The following is a 25,205-nucleotide window of genomic DNA, read 5'->3' on the forward strand; positions in this document are numbered from 1 at the left end:
AGAGATGGCTTGGTGGTTAAGCGCTTGCCTGTGAAGCCTAAGGACCCCCGTTCAAGGCTCGATTCCCCAGGACCCACGTTAGCCAGATGCACAAGGGGGCACACGCGGCTGGAGTTCGTTTGCAGTGGCTGGAAGCCCTGGCACACCCATTCTATATTGCTCTCTGCCTCTTTCTCTCTCTGTCACTCTCAAATAAATAAACAAACAAACAAACAAAAAACAAAGGAATATATATATATATATATAATATATATATATACATACATATGCATATACATATATATATATATATATATATATGTATGTATGTATGTATGTATATATAGCCATACAAGGCTAGTAAGAGTAAGAGCCTGTTCAAAAAGAAATAAATAGGGGCTGGAGAGATGGCTTAGTGGTTAAGGCACTTGCCTGTGAAGCCTAAGGATTATATGTGTGTGTGTATGTATATGTATATAACTTGATTTGATATACATATATGTATATATGCCTCTTTCTCTCAAATAAATATAAAATTCATTAAAAAATAAAATATAGGGCTGGAGAGATGGCTTAGTGGTTAAGCACTTGCCTGTGAAGCCTAAGGACCCCAGTTCGAGGCTCGGTTCCCCAGGTCCCACGTTAGCCAGATGCACAAGGGGGCGCACGCGTCTGGAGTTCGTTTGCAGTGGCTGGAAGCCCTGGCGCACCCATTCTCTCTCTCTCTCCCTCTATCTGTCTTTCTGTCTATGTCTGTCGCTCTCAAATAAATAAATAAAAAATGAACAAAAAAAATTTTAAAAATATATATAATAAAGGAAATCTGCACACAGACACATTTAGAATTTCTAAGGCACTGAACTGCTCTGTTTAGCCTCTATGAAACTGACAGTGCAGAGGCTCAAGGTCACTCAGGGTTACAAAGCTTCTTAGAGTGGACAAGTCCTGGAGGCTGCACTGTATTTGTAGCGGCTGAAGAAGAGCAAGAAAAGAGATACATTTTGGTTTTGAAGGAGGTAAAAATCTAAAACAAACTCATAAATACGAAACAAAATTTCCTGGCTAAAGTATCTCCTCATAGTGAAAAAATAAGACCCAGTGGTTCCCCAACTATTAACTCTTTCCTCATTGTTACTAACAAGTTTTGAGAGGCTCAAGATCTGCTTCAGTACAGAAATTAAACCAAAGGGCTTCTGCAAAACACACTAAAGTTAAAGACCCATCACAGAGATTACTGAAGGAAACACCACCCAATTTATAATTCAGAAAAACAAAAGCAATCTTATTGGTTCTCACCACTGCAACACAGTTGTTTCCCAAGGTATCACTCAGTCATCCAGCATCCTCCACAAACTAATAATAGCTGAGGCTGCTTGAGCCAGGAAGACAGAAAACTGTCCACATTTGTTTTAGTGTGTAACCCAGTTTTCCCTCCCAGAACCTGGTGCAGTTTGATCTTGAATAGCTGAATGCTCCTACTTCCCTTCAGGAAAGTAAGCACATGCCCATATGGCTGGAGGAAGTCCAAAAAGACACTTCCCTATTTGGGAGGATGATTTGTTAATATTTATAAAAATTATAAAAACAGCCAGGCATGGTGGTGCAGACCTTTAATCCCAGCACTCAGGAGGCAGAGGTAGGAGGATCACTATGAGTTGGAGGCCATCCTAAAATGAATTCCAGATTAGCCTGAGCTAGAGTGAAACCCTACTTCAAAAAAAAAAAAAAAAGGTTAGTTTTCAATATTTTATTTCTTCATCTTTAGGAGAAAGAGAGAGAGAGAGAATGAGTGTTCAGGGCCTCTTGCTTCTTGTGCATCTGGCTTTACATGGGTACTGGGGAAATCAAACTTAGGCTGTCAGGCTTTCTAGCAAGCACCTTTAACCACAGAGGTATCTCTTCAATCCCTAAAACAATTTTTTTTTCTTTTTCTTTTTTTTTTTCACTCTATCTCAGGCTGACATGGAATTCACTAAGTAGTCTTGGGGTGGCCTCTAACTTACAATGATCCTACTACCTCTGCCTCCCAAGTGCTAGGATTAAAGGCATGTGCCACCAACTAAAATATTATTTTTTTGGTTTATTTTTATTTATTTATTTGAAAGCGACAGACAGAGAGAGAGAGAGAGAAAGGATGCACCAGGGCTTCCAGCCACTGCAGATGAATTCCAGATGCGTGCACCCCCTTGTACATCTGGCTAACGTGGGTCCTGGGTAATCAAGCCTCGAACCGGGGTCCTTAGACTTCACAGGCAAGCGCTTAACCACTAAGCCATCTCTCCAGCCCTATTATTATTTTTTTTAGGCAAGTCCAACAGACTGACCTTTTTAAAAAATAAATTGGTTTTTAAAAAATTTTTGTCTGGCAGGGTGTGGTGGTGCATGCCTTTAATCCCAGCACTCGGGAGGCAGAGGTAGGAGGATCGCCATGAGTTCGAGGCCACCCTGAGACTACATAGTGAATTCCAGGTCAGCCTGAGCTAGAGTGAGACCCTACCTCAAAAAAACTTTTTTTTGTTTGTTGTATTTTTATTTATTTATTTGAGAGAGACAGACACAGAGAGAAAGAGGCAGAGAGAGAAACAGAGAGAGAGAATGGGCGCATCAGGGCCTCCAGCCACTGCAAACAAACTCCAGGTGCTTGTCCCTCCCCGCCACCCCCCGTGCATCTGGCTAACGTGGATTCTGGGGAATCGAGTCTCAAACCAGGGTCCTTAGGCTTCACAGGCAAGCGCTTAACCACTAAGCCATCTCTCCAGCCTTTTTTTTTTTTAATGTGAGAGGGAGAGAGAGAGAAAATTGGTGCATCAGGGCCTCCAGCTGTTGCAATTGAACTCTAGATGCATGTGGCCCCTTGTGTGCCTGTGCGACCTCGTGCAACCTGGAGAGTTGAACATTAGTCCTTAGGCATTGCAGGCGAGTGCCTTAACCACTAAGCCAACTCTCCACCCCTAAAGCAATTTTTTTAAAAAAGATTAGGACTGAAGTTCAAGGCCAGCCTGGGACTACCCATCTCAGAAAGAAAGAAAAAAAAAAAAAAAGAAGAAAAATGAAAGACAGACAGACCAGGGCTGGGGAGATTGCTTAATGGGTAAAGGCACTTGCTTGCACAGCCTGACTACCTGGGTTCAAATCCTAGTATCCACATAAAGTCAGCTGCACAAAGTGGCCGATGCATCTGGAGTTCATTTGCAATAGCAGGAGGCCCTGGTGTGCCCATCTTCACTCTCTCTCTCTCTCTCTCTCTCTCTCTCTCTCTCTCTCTCTGCTTGGAAATAAATAATAAACAAAATATTTTTAAAGGGTTGGAAAACTGGCTCAGTGGTACAAGGTGCTTGCTTGCAAATGTATATATATATATATATATATATATATATATATATATATATATATACACATTTAAGTAATAAATAAAAATAAAAAAGACTATGGGGGCTGGGGGGATGGCTTAGAGGATAAGGTGCTTGCCTACAAAGCCAAAGGACACAGGTTCAATTCCCCAGGACCCATGCAAGCCAGATGCACAAGGTGGCACATGCTTCTGGAGTTTGTTTGCAGTGGTTGAATTCCCTGGTGCACCTATTCTCTCTTTATACCTATTTGCCTCGCTCTCTCTCTCTCTCTCTCAAATAAAAAAATTAAAAAACTTTTAAAAGACTAGATAAATTGATATTTAATGAATATAAGTTTGTTCCCTATAGTCTAAGGCTTCCGAAACCACTTCTCAGCCATCAGTGAGGACATTTCTGGGCTCGTCTCCTTTTTCCCTCAGACTTCCCTCCACTGATGCCTGGTGGCACTTCTCAGGAATCTCCTTATGTAAGAGGTTATTTTAGAAAGACAGCCGGATACTTGCTGAGAGATGTGTGCTGCGCCTGTGTGCCAACCATTAGGAGGTAACTGGAGCCAGCTGGCCAGCCTCAGGCTTTCAGAGCCACTTTACCAACTGGCATATCTTTCAGGATGGATGAGAGGGTGAGCTCTCATCTGCTCAAACTCCAAAAACGGAGAATGCCAAGAGCACTGAACATGCATGTAGGGAGCCCCTATCCTGCTCCACCTCCCCGTCCTAGGGGCTAGGAGGACTATAGTAAACACAGCAGAAAAGGCTTAGAAAGCCTGCATCGGGTTTATCAACTGGACAGTCGAGATGCTCTCTCAAAACAAAACAAAGAAAGGGGTAAAACTTTATTCCTTAGATTTGACATGAGCAATTTTAATATTTATTTATTTGAGAGAAAGAGGCAGACAGAGAGCAAGAGAGAGAGAGAAAGAGAATGGGCATGCCAGGCCCTCCAGCCACTGCACATGAACTTCAAATACATGCGCCACCTTGGGCATCTGGCTTATGGGGTCCTGGGGAATAGAACCTGGGTCCTTTGGCTTTGCAGGCAAGTGCCTTAACCACTAAGCCATCCCTCCAGCCCAACATGAACAATTTTAAACAATTAAAAGCTTTTGTGCAACAATGGGCATTATTGAAAACATTAAAATACTTCCTCAAAATGAGAAAAGATATCTGTTAAGGGCTTAATATCCAGAATATGTTTTTAAAAAACTATTTCAATTGGGTGTGGTGGCACACACCTTTAAGCTCAGCACTTGGGAAGTGGAAGTAGGAAGATCACATGAGTTCAAAGTTAGCCTGGGTCTACAGAGTGAGTTCCAGGTCAGCCTGGGCTAGAGTGAGACCCTACCTTGAAGAAGAAGAAAAAAAAAAATAGACAGGCATGATGGTTCACGCCTTTAATCCCAGCACTTGGGAGGCAGAGGAAGGAACTACGATGACTCAGCAGGTGCATCCCTGTGAACATAAGCAAGAGATATGAAAACGTGCCTACACAGAGCTTGCCCAGAAATGTTTTCGGCAGTGTCACTTAGGCAAGGTGTGGAGTAACCCAATACCATCAGCAGATGAACGGATAAACAGTGTACTATACACACGCAATAGCGTCTTATTCGCCTATGCAACGGATGAATACTGATTCATGCTGCAACTTGAACAAATCTTGAAAACACAGAAAAGGAATCCAGATCACGTGGGTTCTCCTCTCCTCCTTCCCTCCCTCACTTCCTGCTTCCCTCCTTCACTCACTCTCTCTTCTTGGGGCTCAAAAAACCAGGGCTTCATACATTTACATTTCCAGTCCTATATGATTCTTTTTATTATGATTTTTTTTTTCCAAAAGGCCAATCCATAGAGACCAAAGACAGACTTAAAAGAACTAGTGATGCCAGGCGTGGTGGCACACATCTTTAATCCCAGCACTTGGGAGGCAGTGATAGGAGGATTGCCGTGAGTTCAAGCCAGCCTGGTGCTACAGAGTGCTAGGTCAGCCTGAGCTAGACTGACAGAACTTGCCTCAAAAGAACACAAAATAAAATGACCAGTGATGGAATTTCAAAGGAGAAAGTGTTGGGGGGAAGGGAGGGTATTACCATGGGATATTTTTTTATAATCATGGAAAATGTTAATAAAAATTAAATAAAAAATAAAAATAAAAAATAAAATGACCAGTGATTAACTAATGTGAAGAAAAATACTCTCTCACACAAATAAAGTATTCTAAACAAAGAAAGTAGTCAGAATCAAAATAGAGTCACATAGAGCTGGGAGATTATGAAGGAAGGATTCTTTCACATGATCTCTCTCTTTTTTTTTTCATTCTAGCTCAGGCTGACCTGAAATTCACTATGTAGTCTCAGGGTGGCCTCAAACTCAAGACAAGCCTCCTACGTCTACCTCCCCAGTGCTGGGATTAAAGGCATGTGCCACCAAGACCAGCTAAAAAGTGTTTCTATGAGGACATCTACCTGGAAACTGTGTGTTAAACCATAGACCAACATCACTGTGGGTTTTAGTTGTGGCCAAAGATTAGTGTTTCAAAGCACATGATGAAATTCTCATTTTGGCTTTAAAAGTTTTCCTGTGCCTCCACCTCGACTATGCCCATAGCTTAATATCATTTGTAGTCTCATCACAGCCCTCTGCTGCTCCCAAATCATTATTATTATTTTTTGTTGTTTTTGTTTTTCGAGATAGGGTCTCAATCTAGCCCAGGCTGACCTGGAATTCACTATGTAGTCTCAGACTGGCCTTGAACTCACAGCAGTCCTCCTACTTCTGCCTCCCAAGTGCTGGGATTAAAGGCATGTGCCACCATGCTTGGCTCCAAATCATTATTCTTTTTTTTTAAATTAATTTATTTTTTTAAATTGATGACTTCCATGATTGTAGACAATATCCATAGTAATTCCCTCCCTCCCCCCACTTTCCCCTTTGAAACTCCACTCTCCATCATATCCCCTCCCCCTCTCAATCAGTCTCTCTTTTATTTTGATGTCATGATCTTTTCCTCCTATTATGATGGGCTTGCGTAGGTAGTGTCAGGCACTATGAGGTCATGGATATCCAGGCCATTTTATGTCTGGAGGGAGCACATTGTACGGAGTCCTACCCTTCCTTTGGCTCTTACATTCTTTCTGCCACCTCTTCCACCTTCTTGGAAGGTGTGATAGAGATATTGCAGTGCTGAGCACTGCTTTGTCACTTCAAATCATTATTCCTTGTAGAAAGTTGCTCTTTGACATATCTGGTGCCTTGAAGTAGAACCTGAAGCAAGTCCACATCTGAAGGAAACTGAGGCTTCTAGACCAAGCAGGACCTCAGTGCTCCATGGCTGGCCTTTTCTATTCTGATGTGCCTGTCTTCTCAGGTCTAACTCTTGCCCTGTTCTTAAAAATATATATATATATATTTAAAAGAAAGGGAGAGAGAGAGAGAATATGCAGATAGACAGAATGGGCACACCAGGGCCTCCAGTCACTGCAAACAAACTCCAGATGCTGTACTGTCTTGTTGCTTCTGGCTTACGTGGGTCGTGGGGAATAGAACCTGGGTTTTTAGGCTTCACAGACAAGCGCCTTAACCTGTAAGCCATCTCTCTAGCCCCCTTTTTTTAATTGACAATTTTAAAAAATATTTTTATTTTTATTTATTTATTTGAGAGAGAGAAAGAGGTAGAGAATGGGTGTTCAGGGCCTCCAGCCAGTGCAAACAAACTCCAGACAAATCCCCTCCCCCCACTTGTGGATGTGGCTTACATGGGTCCTGGGGAGCTGAACCTGGGTCCTTTGGCTTTGCAGACAAACACCTTAACAGCTAAGCCATCTCTCCAGCCCTAATTGACAATTTTAATGCTTAAGCATAATGCAGGAGGCTCCCTGCTGACTTCATCTGGGATGATTTGTACAGATTCCTTCATTAGAAACAAAGGTGGATCCTTGCCGGGTGTGGTGGCACTCACCTTTAATCCCAGCACCCGGGAGGCAGAGGTAGGAGGATCACTGTGAGTTCGAGACCACCCTGAGACTCCATAGTGAATTCCAGGTCAGCCTGGGCTAGAGTGAGACCCTATCTTGAAAAACAAAAACAAAACAAAACAAAAAGGTGGCTCCTTAAGGCTATCATTTGGAGAAGTGCTCCCAAACTCAGGAGGCCGAGGCAGGAGGATGAAATCAGCCCAGGAGTTTCAGGCTGTTGTGGGTGACAGTGATACTCATCACACTCCACACACACATGGGCGGGGGGTGGGGCTGGCATAAAATTGCTAGTTTTGTGTGACACTGAGAATCAAGCTCAGAGCTGCGAGTGTTCTAGAAGAGCATTCTACAGATGGCGCTACATCCTGAGCCCTGGCCGTTTGTTTTCTGAGCGAGCCTTTCAGTCGTGCTTTTGGCTGGGCCCTCCAGGGCAGCTGCTCCACTCTTCGGCAGAACTTCTGAGCGTTTGTTCTTTTTACTTTCACTTTTGTTTGATGTAATTGAGTTATAATGGTCCATTTTTTCAAAAGATTTATTTAGTTTAATTAATTAATTTATTTGAAAGAGAGAGAATGGGCGCAACAGGGCCTCCAGCCCCTGCAAACAAACTCCAGATGCATGCGCCACCATGTGCATCTGGTTTACATGGTCCTGGGGAATCAAACCAGGGTCTTTTGGCCTTGCAGGCAAATGCCTTAACTGCCAAGCCATCTTCTCCAGCCCTTAATGGTACATTTCTGACAGTCTTTTTTTGTGGAAGTAATAATACTTAAACTTCATTTATAAGATTAACATACAGAGGCTCACAGCTGGGGAGATGGTTTAATGGTTAAAGCACTTGCCTACAAAGCCAAAGGAGCCAAGTGTGATTCCCCAGGACCCATGTAAGCCAGATGCACAAGGTGGTGCATCATCTAGAGTTTGTTTGCAATGGCTGGAGGTCCTAGTGTGCCCATTCTCTCTCCCTCTCTCATAAATAAATAAATACAGAAAGAAAAACATGCAAAGACTTTTCCGTCTCCCTATTTTGGATCTGTTTAAATCTATTTGTTTGTTTATTTTTGGTTTTTTGAGGTAGGGTCTCACTCTAGCCCAGGCTGACCTGGAATTCACTGTGTAGTCTCAGAATGGCCTCAAATTCACAGTGATCCTCCTACCTCTGCCTCCCAAGTCCTGGGATAAATGCATGTGCCACCACACCCAGCTCATTTTATTACTTTATTTTTTCCTTAAATTAATTTTGTTGTTCAAGGGCGCTTGCAATTTTGTTATCTGAGCCAATCCTATGTAAAAGATAATAGGTAACTCCTAAATTCATATGAGACTGAGAATGGAAAACTCAAAAGGGTAAAATAGGCTTTAAAAAATATTTATTTGGACACCTTACAATGTGCTCCTCCAGACACAAAATGACCTGGATATCCATGGCCTTACAGTGCCTGACACTACCTACCCAAGACCATCATAATAGAAGGAAAAGATCATGACACCAAAATAAAAGAGACTGATTGAGAGGGGGAGGGGATATGATGGAGAATGGAGTTTCAAAGGGGAAAGTGGCGGAAGGGAGGATATTACCATGGGATATTGTTTACAATCATGGAAGTTGTTCATAAAAATAAATAAATAAAAATGAATGCTGAATATATATATACTATATTATATATTACATATACCCCTCTCTCTCAAATAACTAAATGAATAAAATATTTTTTCTTAATTACAAAGTTTTTAGCCAACATGGTTTTTATTTTTGTCATATATATCATTTGGGTAGACTGCCTTTTTATACATTGGTGAATTTAGGGGCTGTAGAGATGGCTCAGAGGTTAAAGGTGCTTGCTTGTAAAGCCTAATGGTACAAGATCAGTTCCCCATGTAGAGCCAGATGCATGAGGCGGCACACGCTGGGGGTCCTGGTGTGCCCATCCCCTATCTCTTAAATAAATTGGTAAATTTACACTAGTATATTATTCACCCATGACGAAAATTCTAAGATGAAAGCTATAAAATCTTTGTTTCTTTCTTTCTTTTTTTTCTTTTTCTTTTGAGGCATGGTTTCATTCTAGGCAGGCTGACCTGGAATACACTATGTATTCTCAGGGTGGCCTTGAACTCACAGCAATCCTCCTACCTCTGCCTCCCGAGTGCTGGGATTAAAGGTGTGTGCCACCGTGCCCAGCTCAAGATCTTTGTTTCTACATAAATGTGTTTATGTGTATTGCCTTCATATACATGTTATTTGTTGTGGCTACATTACAAAATCTTCTAGGGAATTATATTCAAATTGGTTCATAGATAAACAAGATGTCACATAAACTAAAAATATCAGATTAATTAAAATGCCTTGCATTCACATGAACAATAATTTAAAATAAGTGGATTTAAGTTTGCTTGTAAACTAAAAGTGAAAATGTCTTCACAACTGTTAGCATAATTTGTGCCTGGGTGTTCTGGCCAGATAAGGTTATATTTAACTTGGCTACATGTCTTACAGTGTCAGCGCTTGACCCAACGTCATAAAGCTATAAATCCAGCCTAGAACAAAATGATCCCTGTTGAACACTTTGATAAACAAGACTCCTGCTGTTGGTTTAATGAAGACAAACATATCTCGAAACTTGTTAGCATTGAACATGTCACAGACACAACTTTATGTTGGATATTGAAGATCACAGATGTATAGATTTGATCTAGAAGTAAATATGCAAATGAAAGTATAATGCAGTGGTCAGTGCATTCTGGGTATCAAGTACACTTTTAGGGTTATTCTTCTATAAGGAAATAAAAAAAGAATGTCCTTGTCTAATCTCAGTTTTCATAAATAAATCTGTACATAAGAGTTTAAACAAAGGCTGGGAATATAACTCAGTAGTAGAACCCTTGCCTAGCAAATGTGAGGCCCTGGGTTCAATCTCTAGCACCTCAAAAAAATTAAACAAACACAATAGAAAACCTTTTAAAAAGCCGGGCATGGTGGCGCACGCCTTTAATCCCAGCACTTGGGAGGCAGAGGTAGGAGGATCACCGTGAGTTCGAGGCCACCCTGAGACTACACAGTGAATTCCAAGTCAGCCTCAGCTAAAGTGAGACCCTACCTCAAAAAACCAAAACCACCAAGGCTCAAAGAGGTGGCAGAAAGAATGTAAGAGCCAAAGGAAGGGTAGGACTCCTTACAATGTGCTCCCCCAGACACAAAATGGCCCGGATATCCATGACCTCACAGTGCCTGACACTACCTGCACAAGACCATCATAAGAGGAGGAAAAGATCATGATATCAAAATAAAAGAGAGCCTGAAAGATATGGTCTCACTCTAGCCAATGCTGACGTGGAACTCATGCTACAGTTCCAGACAGGCCTCAAACTCATGGCAATCCTCCAACCTCTGCTTCCTGAGTGCTTGGATTAAAGGTGTGCACCACCAAAAAAAAAAAAAAAAAAAAACTTTTAGAATGCAAGCATTAATAAATAAACTTTCCATGTAACTTCCTAGCTATGTTAATTTAATGATAGCTATAAAACATCTGAGTCCTTTCTAAATTAAGTTACTGAAAAATCAGTTAAAATATACAAATTCAATACCCTTGGCTTTTTTTTAATTTTTAAATTTTTATTAACATTTTCCATGATTATAAAAAAAATCCCATGGTAATTCCCTCTTTCTTTTTTTTTATTTTTATTTATTTATTTATTTGAGAGAGACAGACACAGAGAGAAAGACAGATAGAGGGGAAGAGAGAGAATGGGCGCGCCAGGGCTTCCAGCCTCTGCAAACGAACTCCAGACGCGTGTGCCCCCTTGTGCATCTGGCTAATGTGGGACCTGGGGAACCGAGCCTCGAACCGGGGTCCTTAGGCTTCACAGGCAAGCACTTAACCGCTAAGCCATCTCTCCAGCCCCCATCTTTCTTTTTTTAAACCAAGTCCTCGCTGAACTTGGAGCTCACTGACTTGCCCCAGGGATCCTCTTGTCTTCACTTCCTCCAGTGCTGGGACTACAGGCATATGTGGTGCCTTGCCTGGATGTTACATGGGAGCTGGGGATCTGAATCCAAACCCTCATGCATACCCAGCAAGCACTTTACTGACTGAACCATCTCCCCAGCCCAAACAGTAGTATTTTATTGAGGAAAAAAATAGTTTTGGGGGGATGGAAAGATGGCTCAGTGCCTAAGGCACTTGTCTGCAAAGCCTGATGACCCAGGTTCGATTCCCTGGTGTCCACATAAAGCCAGATACACAAAGTGGTACATGCGTCAAAGTGGCACATGCATCTGGAGTTTGTTTGCAGCAGCTAGAGACTCTGGCATGCCCATTCTCTCTCTCTCTCCTTGAAAACACATAAATAAACAAAGAAAAATAGTTTTGTCTGAATCTTGAGATGCGAAGGTTCTGGTCCTGGAACCCAAAGCCTTGTGCACACTGGACAAGAGCTCAATCACTGAAGAACACTCCCAGCCCCGGCATTGTTTTCTTATTCCTACTTAAGACACTCTTTAGGCCATCAGAAAGGAAGAGAAAAAGAAGAACTGCCGTCTTAGGGAGGATGCCACGTAGCCTGGGCCATAGTTCACGCCTGGTGAACTGGGTCCAGGTGCAATTGAACCTCATGTCAGCACTCAGTAATTAGTCCCAGACAAATTAGAGATTTAAAAAGGATCAATAAAATGACAAGAAGATAATGTGAAGGAAGCCTCTGTTTAAGTCATGCAGTGAGCAACTATGTAGTACCATAACCACATTTTAAAAACAGTCTACAAAAACTAATCTGATGAAAGAAAGTTATTTAATATTTTATTTTTATTGATTTATTTATTTGAGAACAAGAGAGAGAATGAGAATGGACATGCCAGGGCCTCTAGCTGTTGTAAATAATCACCAGACACATGCACCGCCTTTTGCATCTGGCTTACGTGGATCCTAAGGAACCAAACCTGGGTCCTCTGGCTTTGTAGGCAAGTCCCTTAACTGCTAAGCCACTTCTCTAGCCAGAGAAACTTAATGAAGACATCAACCCAGCAGTCAGGTCACGCACTGCAAATGATATTCGGTTTAATGATGGGCCACATCGGTAATGTTGGTTCCTTATAATTACATGGTTCATTTCCGGGTTTCAGCACAAAAACTTAAAGAAAGATTATATGGCCCAGTACCATAGTAACCATTGTAGTTTTATGTAAGTACATTCCATAATGTTTGTACAAATGCATTCTCAGAAGTTCACATCATTAAGAGATGCAAACTATGTATTTGAGTTTGTACACTTCTATGACAAAGGGTTAATAACCTTCCTATACAAAGAGGACCCGAAGTCCATTTGAAAATTAGAAAATCAAGTTAGAGAAATATACATAAGGGTCTGGGGAAATGGCTCAGTGGGTCTCATTTTATATTTTATATTGCCATATTAAAAAAAAAATGCTGGGTGCCGGGCGTGGTGGCGCACACATTTAATCCCAGCACTCGGGAGGCAGAGGTAGGAGGATCGCCGTGAGTTCGAGGCCACCCTGAGACTCCATAGTGAATTCTAGGTCAGCCTGGACTAGAGTGAGACCCTACCTTGAAAAACCAAAAAAAAAAAAATGCTGGGTATGACTAAGCACACCTGTAAGTCCAACCCTATGGGGAGCAGAGGCAGGAGAATCACTGGGACTCACTCACTGGTCAGCCAGTTAGGCTGACGGAATACGTGGCAGCCATGGGTGCAGAGAGAGATTCCGTGTCAAGAAGACTAGCAGATAGTGAGAGAGGTGGACACCCAACACTCTCCTCTGGCTTCCACACACATGCAACACCACGACATACATACTACAAACACCCACACATGCTAAGAAGGATGAGGGGGAGGAGACAGACAGACAGACAGACAGACACACACACACACACACACACACACACACACACACACACACACACACAGAATGGGTGACCCAGGGCCTCTAGCAGCTGCAAATGAGCTCCAGATGTATGTGCCACTTTGTGCATCTGGCTTTACATGGGTACTGGAGAACTGAGTCCAGGTCCTTAGGCTTTGCAGGCACATGCCTTAACCACTGAGCCCGACCTTCAGCCTTTTGTTGTTGCCATTGTCTATACAAATAACACCGTCTGAGCCTCACTGTACTCATGGTATCCAACAGAACTTGGTTTTCACTTGTTTGCTATGGGTTCACTTGACATACTTGGCGCCCAACATGGACCCAGTAAAGTTGCAATGCCACTTTTGGAGACAGAGGGCCAGGACAGGGTCCTCCCACAGGGAGGACAGGTGAGCCCTGCCAAGATTCAGAGCCTGCTTGTCACGCCAGGTTTCTCGAAACAATCAATCTCTTTGGCAGCCGAAGAAAGCCGCATCCTTTACCAACTAAAAAGCAGTAGGTTGCTCAGACAGAGCTGTGCCTGCCAAAAGGGCCATGCCACCAGGGTGCTGCCAGCCTGCTAAAAGGATGACTCCAAGGAGTTGTGACCGCCCCCTCCCCCACCAAGGCCATTAATGTCCTTTTGCATGAGGGGAAGGCCCCAAAGGCAGCGTGTTTAAGGCTTGCTCTCCAGCTGGTTGCGCTATTGATAAATGATGGATTATGAAGGTGCTAACGTCATGTGCACTGTTGAATCCCAGCACGTAGGAGGCAGAGGTAGAAGGATTACTGTGAGTTTGAGGCCAGTCTGGGACACAGTGAGCTCTAGGTCAGCCTGGGCTAGAGTGAGAGCCTACCTTAAAATAGCCAAAAATAAATAATTAAATGAATTAATTAATAACAAATGACTATAGTTGGTTAGTTGGTGAGCCTTTTTGAACCAATATAATGTATTGTGAAAATAGATATGGTAAGTACATGAAATGCTTCTCCTGATTGTAAGGGGTGTTCACAATGGGGAAATGGCATAAAACAGTGGCAGGGAACCATTTTCTCAATCTCTCTCTCTCTCTCTCTCTCTCTCTCTCTGCCTCTTTCTCATTCACTCTTTCTCTATGAAATAAATAAAAATATTTTAAAATTAAAAAAAATTAACAGATACAGGAGTTTTATTCAAGCTTATAACTTAGATCTCCAGCTGTGTAGCTGGAGGAGCTATCACTGTGGGTGGATCCTAGGGTCCAGCCCCAAGGTACGTTTGGGGCAGATCTGTTTCCAGACAAAAGACCCACAGAATGCTGGAGTTCTGCCATCATGGGGTTCCTGGAGTGTGCTTGCTTGTGGTGGTGGTGGCTGCTTTATTGTCTCTGAGTGGACCTGTGAAAGGGGGCCAGCATCTTCTGCCATTATGGAACCTCCCCTCTATCTGTAAGCTTAATAAATCCCAAACCCTGTACTCCATAACTGTGCCTGGTTTGGAAATTCATCCCAGCAACCTTGGAGCTGACTAAGACAATATGTTATGGAGGTTTGAATTAGGTGTCCCCCATAAACTCATGTCTCATGTGGTTTTATTTATTTACTTATATTTTTGGTTTTTTGAGGTGGGGTTTCACTTTAGCCCAGGCTGACCTGGAATTCACTATGGAGTCTCAGGGTGGCCTTGAACTCACGGCAATCCTCCCACCTCTGCCTCCTGAGTGCTGGGATTAAAGGCGTGAGCCACCACGCCCGGCTCATGTGGGGTTTTTTTGTGGGGGGGTGTTGGTTGGGGTATGGTCTAGCTCTAGCCTAGGCTGACCTAGAATTCACTATGTAGTCTCAGGGTGGCCTCGAACGCACAGTGGTGATCTTCCTACCTCTGCCTCCTGAGTGCTGGGATTAAAGGCAGGCGCCACCACGCCTGGCCGAACAGCTGCATTTTGATCACAAGAAGAGGCTGGTTTGCTTTAGACATCATGGCCCCTTAGGGAAGCTCTCAGTATAGCAACACAGCAAGCCCATAGCCCTAACAAGCAAAGTAAATTTACAAAGTCCAAGTACTACTTTATCATGTTAACTAGCCAAGCCCTGAAAGCTGGCACCGTCAGCTGGATAAACAAGAGTGACCTCACTTCAAACACAGGCCTGGGCTGGCTGACAGATGTTACAATGAAGGCCCATTCTAGGTCAGGTAAGATCAGCAACGTGCAGCTGGGGCAGCCCTATCTCAGAGCTGCCAGAGTGTCACTAGGAGTTAACCCCAACCCCTCAAGAAGCAGAATCCACATGTCCAAGTGACAGGAGGTGCTAAACGATTAACAGCATTCCAGTTTCCCCCTGCTCTGTACTTGGACTTCAGTGATCGCCTCCAACTTCAGACCCAGCCAGTGGCACCAGTTGGACTCATGATAAGTAAAACTGCTTGTATTTGCTCTTTTTATCATGAAAGCATTTGTGTTAAAGATTCAAGCTAGGGCTGGAGAGATGGCTCAGAGGTTAAAGGCACTTGCTTGTAAAGCCTGCTGGACTGGATTCAATTCCCCAGTATCCAAGTAAGCCCATATGCCCAAAGTGGTGCATGCGTCTGGAGTTGCACCACACTGAAAAGAGGCTCTGGCACACACCCATAGCATCTTTCTCTCTCATAAATGAAAATAAATGTTTTCAAATTTCTGTAAAAGAATGAAAATGGTGGGCTGGAGTGATGGCTTAGCAGTTAAGCACTTGTCTGTGAAGCCTAAGGACCCCGGTTCGAGGCTTGATTCTCCAGGGCTCACATTAGCCAGATGCACACGGGGGGCGCACATGTTTGGAGTTCATTTGCAGTGGCTGGATGCTCTGCTGTGCCCATTCTCTCTCTCTCTCTCTCTCTCTCTCTCTCTCTCTATCTGCCTCTTTCTCTCTCTCAAATAAACAAATAAAAATGAACAAAAAAACTTTAAAAAAAGAATGAAAAAGGTAAGACAGGAGAGCTGGAGAGATGAGTCAGCAGTACAGGCACTTGCCTGCAAAGCCTAATGACTTGGGTTTGATTCCTCAGGACCCACGTCAAGCCAGACGCACAAAGTGGCACATACATCTGGAGTTCCTTTGCAGTGGTTGGAGGTCCTTGTGAGCCCATTCCCCCATCTCTCTCTGCTTGCAAATAAATAAATAAAAAAAAAGAGTTGTAAAATGAGAAGACAGGAGCGGCATGTGTGATGGTAATTCCAGCACTTGGGAGGCTGAGGCAGGAGTTTTGCTTCCAGGCTATTCCATTCCTTTGGTACTGGACACCAAGTGGTGCACACCTGTCATTACTAGTGTCTCTCTCTAGCTATCTGGGCCCCTAAAAGATGTGGTGGGCCCCCGATGGCTCCAGATTCTTTGACATCCTGTCACTTCAGGGAGAATCTCAGGGGACTGGAACTGTGTTGAGTGGCATGGCATGGACACGCGCTGTGGCTGTCAAGAAAGTGACAGCTTCTACTTTCTGTTTCTGGAATGCTCACTCTGATGGAAGCCAGCACCACATAGGAAGTGTCACTAACCCAAGGTGACCAGGCCATGAGGAAGCCCAAGGCAGCCATAGAGGGAGGGAGGGAGGGTGAGGGGGGACGGTCAGGGAGAGATATAGATAGAGCCGTCATTCACAAGCCAGCCTGGACGGCAACCACCACACTGGAGCAGCCAGCTTGGACATCACAGCCCCAGAAGATGTGCTGTGCCGGCCAAGTGAACCCAGAGGCATCCCATCCATCCGTTGAAGCCCCGCTCCATCATGATCCAGAACAGGCCATTTTTACAGTGCTCTGCTCAAATTCCCACAAAATCATGGCCGTAGCAAAACGTTTGAGCTAGTTGTGGTGGCGCACACCTTTAACCCCAGCACTCGGGGGACAGAGGTAGGAGGATCACCGTGAGTTGGAGGCCACCCTGAGACTACATAGTGAATTCCAGGTCAGCCTGAGCTACAGTGAGACCCTACCTCAAAAATAAAAAAAAAGGTTGTCAGCCTAGATGTCCCTCAACAGATGAGTGGATAATGAAGATGTGGCACATTTATACAATGGAGTTCTACTCAGCGGTAAAGAAAAATGAAGTTATGAAATTTGCAGAAAAATGGATGGACCTGGAAAGTATTATACTAAGTCAGGTAACCCAGGCCCAGAAAGCCAAGCGCCACATGTTCTCTCTCATATGGGGATCCTAGCTACAGATGACTGGGCTTCTGCGTGAGAATGAAAATACATAGTAGCAGAGGCCAGTAAGTTAAAAAAGAGACATAAAGGGTAGAGAAAGGAAGGGAGGAGGATACTTAATAGGTTGATATTGTATATATGTAATTACAATGATTGTAATGGGGAGGTAATATGATGGAGAATGGAATTTCAAATGGGAAAGTGTGGGGGTGGGGAGGGAGGGAATTACCATGGGATATATTTTATAATCATGGAAAATGTTAATAAAAATTAAAAAATAAATAAATAAATAAATAACTCATAAAAAAAATTAAAAAAAAAAGGTTGTGTTAGGCCACTCTACTTGGGAACAGGTCTTGACAGGTCTAACCACTTTGCTTACTCTCTCTCTTCCCCACTGTCTTGGATCAAATAACCCAGATCACAGAGCTGGAAGAAGAGTATCTCAAAGAAGATGACCATCAGATATATCTACTGTTCACAGGCTGCAGAGATAGCTTCATGATTAAGGTGCTTGCCTGCAAAGCCAAAGGACCCAGGTTCAATTCCCACATAAGCCAGTTGGTGCATGATTCTGGAATTTATTTATAGTGGCTGAAGGCCCTAGTATGCCCATTCTCTCTCTGTGGTTCTCTCCCTCTCTCTCTCTCTGTCTCTCTCAAATAAATAAAATAAAAATATTAGGGTTGGAGAGTTGGCTTAGTGGTTGAGGAACATGCCTGCAAAGCCTAAGGATCCAGGTTTGATCCTCCAGGTCCCACATAAGCCAGACGCACATGGTGGTGCATGTGTCTGGAGTTTGTTTGCAGTGGCTGGAGGCCCTGGCGCACCTGTTCTCTCTCTCTCTAATAAATAAATAAATCTTTAAAAAAATTTAACTATCTATTATTCACTACCACTCTCAGCCCCTCCCAGTACCTATGTCAGTGCCTGGCACTGAAGAGATAGAAGGAAGATAGAGGCCCAGTCTTCAGAGCTTTCCAGTGAGTCTCTAAGCCATATGAACAGGTGATAAGAAACAAAATGCATGAAATGACAAATATGTGCAGGAGGCACTGGGGGCCACAGGAGGGGTTCAACCCAGAGAGTCTAGAACAGATTACATCTTATCATTCTCAGGATCAATTTCTTTGAAAGATAAAAATGTAATATAATATAAATAATATATATTCACATCTTTTAACTTTTGTTTATTTTGAGAGAGACACAGAAAGAGGCAGATAGAGAGAGAGAATATAAGTACGGCAGGGCCTCTAGCCACTGCAAACAAACTCCAGACGCTTGCACCACTTTGTGCATCTGTCTTTTTAAATATTTTATTTATTTGATAGAGAGAGAATAGGCATGCCAGGGCCTCCAGCCACTGCAAACGAACTCCAGATGCATGTGCCCCTTGTGCATCTGGCTTACGTGGGTCCTGGAGAGTTGAACTGGGATCCTTTGGCTTGGCAGGCAAGTGCCTTAACCACTAAGCCATCTCTCCAGCCCCTATGCATCTGTCTTACATGGGTACTGAGGTATTAAACCTGGGTCCTTAGGCTTCACAGGCAAATGCCTTAACCTATAAGCCATCTCTCTAGGCCTAATGTTCACAGTTTATTTTTTCCAATACTATTAATATTTTTTGTTAGGCAAGAGAAAGGAGGCTGTGGCTATAGCTCAGTGGTAGAGCATTTGCCTAGCATGCACAAGGTCTAGTCATATGATACTATGGGCTTTTTATTTTTATTTGCAAGCAAAGAGAGAGACAGAAGGGAACAAGAGGGAAAGAGCAAGAGAGAGAGAGAGAACATCAGGGCCTCTAGCCAGTGCAAATGAACTCCAGGTTTTAAAAAACAAAAGACAAGTCAGGTGTGGTGGTGCACACCTTTAATCCCAGAATTTTTTTTTTTTTTTTTGGTTGTTCGAGGTAGGGTTTCACTTAGTCCAGGCTGACCTGGAATTCACTATGTAGCCTCAGAGTGGCCTCGAACTTACAGTGATCCTCCTGCCTCTGCCTTCCAAGTGCTGGTATTAAAGGCGTGCACCACCACGCCTGAGATAGAGTGAAACACTACCTTAAAAAAAACAAGAGGGGCTGGAGAGATGGCTTAGCAGTTAAGGCGTTTGCCTGCCAAAGCCAAAGGGTCCCAGTTGGATTCTCCAGGACCCATATAAGCCAGGTGCACAAGGAGGCACATGCATCTAGAGTTCATTTGCAGTAGCTGGAGGTCCTGGCATGCCCATTCTCTCTCTCTCTCTCTTTCTCTATCTCAAATAAATAAGTAAAATATATTTTAAAAAATGGGGAGGAGTAGGCACCAGCAACAGGAGAGGACAATCACAGGATAGTAATCAACAAGGCTGGGGGGCAGGGCTGTTCATCCCTGCCCCAGTGCACAAAGAATTTATTTGTTTGCAAGCAATGAGAGACAGAAGAGAGATTTGATATCTGCACTTCTGTTGTCTGGCTAAAGGGATATATATGTCCAAAAATATTGTCCCCTAAATAGTTTTGCTTATGCCCATGTATTAATACTACTCTACTCTCACTTTTGTTTTTGTTTTGTTTTTTTTTTTAATTTTTTTATTTATTTATTTGAGAGCGACAGACACAGAGAGAAAGACAGATAGAGGGAGAGAGAGAGAATGGGCGCGCCAGGGCTTCCAGCCTCTGCAAACGAACTCCAGACGCGTGCGCCCCCTTGTGCATCTGGCTAACGTGGGACCTGGGGAACCGAGCCTCGAACCAGGGTCCTTAGGCTTCACAGGCAAGCGCTTAACCACTAAGCCATCTCTCCAGCCCTACTCTCACTTTTGGTTAGAGAAGTTTCTCTTTTCAGATGGCAGTAACTGCTGGAGAGACTCAAAACTCATCAAAAGCCAGGCCTGGCCTTTAATCCCAGTACTTAGGAGACAGAAGTAGGCAGGTGGATGTGAGTTTGAGGGCAGCCTAGGATTATAGTGAGAGATCCACATCAGTCTGCGCTAGAGTGAGAACCTACCTCAAGGAAAACAAACAAACAACAACAACAACAACAACAACAACTCATCAAAGTATTCAGAAGAAGTGATGGTGGAGTGTTCAGCACTGAGACATCACCATCACACCCTCCAGGGTTCAGGAACCACGGCAGAAGAGGTGTGGGAAGATGCAAGACCCAAAGAAATGGAAGTGGGGCTGGAGAGATGGCTTAGCAGTTAAGCGCTTGCCTGTGAAGCCTAAGGACTCCGGTTCGAGGCTCGGTTCACCAGGTCCCACGTTAGCCAGATGCACAAGGGGGCGCACGCGTCTGGAGTTCGTTTGCAGAGGCTGGAAGCCCTGGCGCGCCCATTCTCTCACTCTCCCTCTATCTGTCTTTCTCTCTGTGTCTGTCGCTCTCAAATAAATAAAAAAATTTTTTTTTGAAAAAAAAGAAATGGAAGTGTTTTGAAACTCTGTCTTCCAGAGACCTGCATAATATGAAGGCCAAAAAAAAAAAAAGATGACATCAAAATAGAAGAGGGAGGGCTGAGGAGATGGCTTAGCAGTTAAATTGCTTGTCTGTGAAGCCTAAGGACTCAGGTTCGATTCCCCACTACCCATGTCAGCCAGATGCACAAGGTGGTGCATGTGTCCGGAGTTCGTTAGCAGTGGCTAGAGGTCCTGATATGCCCATTCTCTCTATCTCTCTCAAATAAATAAATAAATAAAATATTTTTTAAAATAGCAAAAAATAGCCTGGCATGGTAGCACATGCCTTTAATCCCAGAACTTGGGAGGCAGAGGTAGGAAGATTACTGTGAGTTCAAGGCCACCTGAGACTACATAATGACTTCCAGGTCAGCCTGAGCTAGATAATGCAAGGCCCTACCTTGAAAAACAACAACAAAAACAAAAAACAAAACAAAAACATTTTGGGCACTATTGTCACAGAATGAATGCATTTTGCATTCTGAGGACAGAAACTTTGGGGGCTGGAATGCTATGGCTCAGACATGGTCTGTCTCCTAGAAGGTTTATGTGTTGGAGGCTTGGTCTCCAATGTAAACAGAGTTGAAAGGTGGTGAGACCTTTAAGAGCTGAGGCCTAATAGAAGGAGGTTATAACCACTATCCACTCACAGGAGTAGATTAATGCCCCCCCCCCACACACAAACAACACAGCCGGACATGGTGGCACACACCTTTAATCCCAGCACTTGGGAGGCAGAGGTAGGGTTGCCTTGAGTTTGAGGCCACCCCGAGACTACATAGCAAATTCAGGTCGGCCTGAGCCAGAGTGAGACCCTACCTTGAAAAACAAAAAACAAAAAACTTCACAAATTGGGGCTGGAGAGATTGCTTAATGGTTAAAGGCACATGCATGCAAGGCTTGGTGACCCAGGTTCAACTCCCCAGGACCCATGTAAGCCAGATGCACAAAGTGGCACATGCTTCTGGAGTTCATCTGCAGTGGCTAGGGGCCCTGGCATGCCCATTCTATCTCTTCTCTTTCTTTCTCATTGCAAATAAATAAATATAATTTTTTCATTTAAATTCTTTTGGTTTATTATGTATTTATTTGAGAGCAACAGAGAAAGAGGCACAGAGAGAGAGAGAATGAGCACACCAGGGCCTCCAGCCACTGCAAACGAACTCCAGATGCGTGTGCCCCCTTGTGCATCTGGCTAACGTGGGTCATGGGGAATCGAGCCTCAAACCAGGGTCCTTAGGCTTCACAGGCAAGTGCTTAAGTGCTAAGCCATCTTTCCAGCCCTAAAAAAAAAAAAAAAAAAAAAAAAAAAAAAAAATTTAAAGAAACTACAGAGAGAAAGAGGCAGACAAAGAGACACAGAAAGAGGGAGTGTGGGTGTGCCAGGGCCTCCTGCACTGCAAATGAACTCCAGATGCATGCGCCACTCAGTGCATGGGGCTTTATGTGGGTACTGGAGAATGGAACTCAGGTCATTAGGCTTTGCAGGCGACTGCCTTAACTGCTGAGCCGTCTTTTCTAGCCCCATGACTGGGTTTTACAGATGTACAAAACTTCCCTCTTTATTAACTCATACCAGCCACATGTACTGGGGACAATGTAGGTATTTCCATGGGAATGCTCACGTTCATTTGGTGAAGATATTTGGAGGTTCTACACCTCAGCCCTACGTTCTCCTTTAAGAGATCACATGTCTTGTGGGGTGTGATGGTGTATACTTGTAATCCCAGTACTGAGGCAGGAGGATTAGAGCCCAGCCTATGTAGGGAGACAGTCTGAAAAGAATTTTTTTTCCAGGCTTTGCCTTACTTCCTCTTCTTCCTAAAGCCCTCTAGAGTTTCTTTCCTAGTTATTTCTGTACAGCTAATCCTAAGCAAATCCCCCAGAGAAAGCCTTATTTCCAGATCCAGGCACTTCACCCTGACACATTTCTACAGGTTTTTCAAGCAGGGGGTCTTCACGAGACCCTTGTTTTTGGCTGGGAGGTGCCAGGTCCACAGAAAATGATTTCTTTTTTTTTTTTATTTTTATTAGCATTTTCCATGATTATAAAAAAAATCCCGTGTTAATTCCCTCCCGCCCCCCCCACTTTCTCCTTTGAAATTCCATTCTCCATCATATTGATTTCTTTTTTATTTACTTTATTTCGTTTATTTATTTGAGAGAGAGAGAGAGCAAGAGTATGGGCCTCTGGCCACTGCAAATGAATTCCAGTCACATAGTACCACATCTGGTTTTGTGTGGGTACTGGGAAATTGAACCCTGGGCCGCAGGCTTTGGCAAACAAATGCCTTTAACCTCTGAGCCATCTCCTCAGACCAGGGAACCATCTCTCAGGATCTCATGAGCAGGACAGGGACAGCGGCCTGGGCTGCCTTAGTTTAGTTTTGACCCCTCCTTCATGTCTTTCCTCTCTGAGGGCTTAGCCTTGCTTTTGGAGGAGTGCAGCTGGCTCTGCTTCCTCTCTCCCCACCCCACCCACCCGCCCCTCCACCAAGCGCTGCCTCACTCCACGGGCTTGTCCTCACTGCCTGTGATTTTCTTTCACTTTCTGAGGAGCAAACTCTTGTTCCCTCTGCAGCAATGGAGCTTGCAAACTGCCACGAAGCTTCTGTACTCCCTCTAAAGCGACGTATTTGGGAAGATGTCCCAGGTAAACAGCATCTAAGGATGTGTACCCTTGTCTGAGCCATTGTCTCCCAAGACAGCCTTCTCCTCTCCTCTCCTAATCTCCGGACCACTTTAGCCTCCAAGTCACCTCCCGGCTGGTTGGTGCCTCCCGGAACCATACCATGCTTCACCTGTTTGTTTTAGCTCAAAGGGCTGTCTGCATTTTGCACTTTCAATTTATGACCCCAGGCAGTGTGGCATGCTAAATTCCTATATCCTTTACTTTTTGTCCCACATCTCTCCCACTTCCAGTTTCTCCACCCCAGGGGCCACCCCCATCCTCAGGTGGAGATGCCCCTGCCCAGTTACCTGGAGCTCGTGCAACTGCAGTGCATAGCCTTGCACGAACATCTGGAAGAGAAAGCGCAGCTGTCCCAGCCTGGGAAGCTCCTCCAGGCTCCGCAACTTCCGCGACTCTCCAGGACCGGTTCCAGACCCCTCGTCGGCAGGTAAGGCGGCGGGGATCGCGGCCTTGGCTCTGGCCCCTGCTGGGCAGAGGCCACGACCGGCCACCCGAATGCCCAGCAGCGCCCACCTCAGCCTCGCGCAGCCCAGCGTGGCCATGGATCTGGCTGGTGCAGCTGCGCCTCTGGACCCCGATTCGGGCCACTGGGACCAGGCCGGGAGGTTCAGAACTGGGAGGTTGGGATGGGGGCGGGATCCTGGGCGGAGGTGACACGGGGGCGGGCCGATAAAGGCCAGCCAGGCCCCTACCTAGTGGCGGTTCGTCGCGGTCCTCACCCCTCCAAAGTAGGAACACATCAAAGTCACCCCCGGGCCCGGGGAAAGGCTGGAGTGGACACAGTGACTTCGGGAGGCCCCACTACCAACCCCAACCGCGAGCTCTGGTATTGGCTGCCTACATCCCCGAGCCCCCCGGGGACTCTACGAGAGACCTGTCCCCACTTTTAATTGTGGCTTGGAGCACCGCAGTTGTCTTCCTAGGCTCTCAGGCCCCACCCAGCAAGACTGGCCGGGCCCAACCTCCGACAAGTCTGATTCCCCGCCCCCCTCAATCCTCGGGTGCCCAGGAGCCAGCGGCTGAGGCTGAACTTGCCTGCTGGCTCTTCTTAAGGGTCGCCCAGAATGGTCTCAGTGCTGAGCCAGGAGACCCAGAACTGGCCATCGGCTAAGGTCATGTGACTCCTGGAGGAGTCGGGCAGAACAAATCTACATAGTAGTGACGTTTTACGAATTCAGTTCTCAGGCTGGGAAGATGGCTCCGCGGTTAAAGGCACGTGCTTGGAAATTAGCCTAGCAACCCCGGTTCGAATCCCCAGTACCCATACAAAGCCAGATGCACAAAGTGGCACATGCCTCTGGGGTTATTCAAATAGAAAATAAACACAGGGCCTCCCACTATAGCTCAGTGGCACAGGAATGTCTTGGTTTATCTTCAGTACTGCAATTAAAATGACATAAACACAGGTCAATGACAATTTAACTGGTAAATGAAGGAGCTGCAGGATAGTCAAGCTGCTTCTAAGAGCATATGAAGAATTAGTTGATTAAAGCCAGCCTCCCCCCAAAAAAGCTATACTGATTTCAGACTGTTAGATTGAGCTAATTTTTTGTTTTTGTTTTTCAAAGTAAGGTTTTGCTCTAGCCCAGGCTGACCTGGAATTCATTGTGTAGTCTCAAGATGGATTCAAATTCACAGTGATCCTCCTACCTCTGTCTCCCGAGTGCTGGGATTAAAGGTGTGTGCCGCTGTAACGGTGTACTAAGGGTTCAGGAGAGTCCTTGCACACCAAACCCTAGGTTTGTTTCTAATTTT

General features: G+C 44.6%; 1 protein-coding gene across 1 annotated transcript in view; it reads right to left on the minus strand.

The window, feature by feature from the left end:
* LOC101609018 (sterol 26-hydroxylase, mitochondrial) overlaps positions 1-24,469 on the minus strand; it is a 33,027-nt gene extending 8,558 nt beyond the window's left edge. The window contains exon 1 of the mRNA XM_045148014.1: positions 23,738-24,469. Coding sequence (XP_045003949.1) covers positions 23,738-23,992 — 255 coding nt within the window. The 5' untranslated portion in view covers positions 23,993-24,469. The remainder of the gene's footprint in view (positions 1-23,737) is intronic.
* Between the last annotated feature and the right edge of the window lie 736 nt (positions 24,470-25,205).

This window comes from Jaculus jaculus, chromosome 4 (assembly GCF_020740685.1).
Source record: "Jaculus jaculus isolate mJacJac1 chromosome 4, mJacJac1.mat.Y.cur, whole genome shotgun sequence".
Taxonomy (NCBI): domain Eukaryota; kingdom Metazoa; phylum Chordata; class Mammalia; order Rodentia; family Dipodidae; genus Jaculus; species Jaculus jaculus.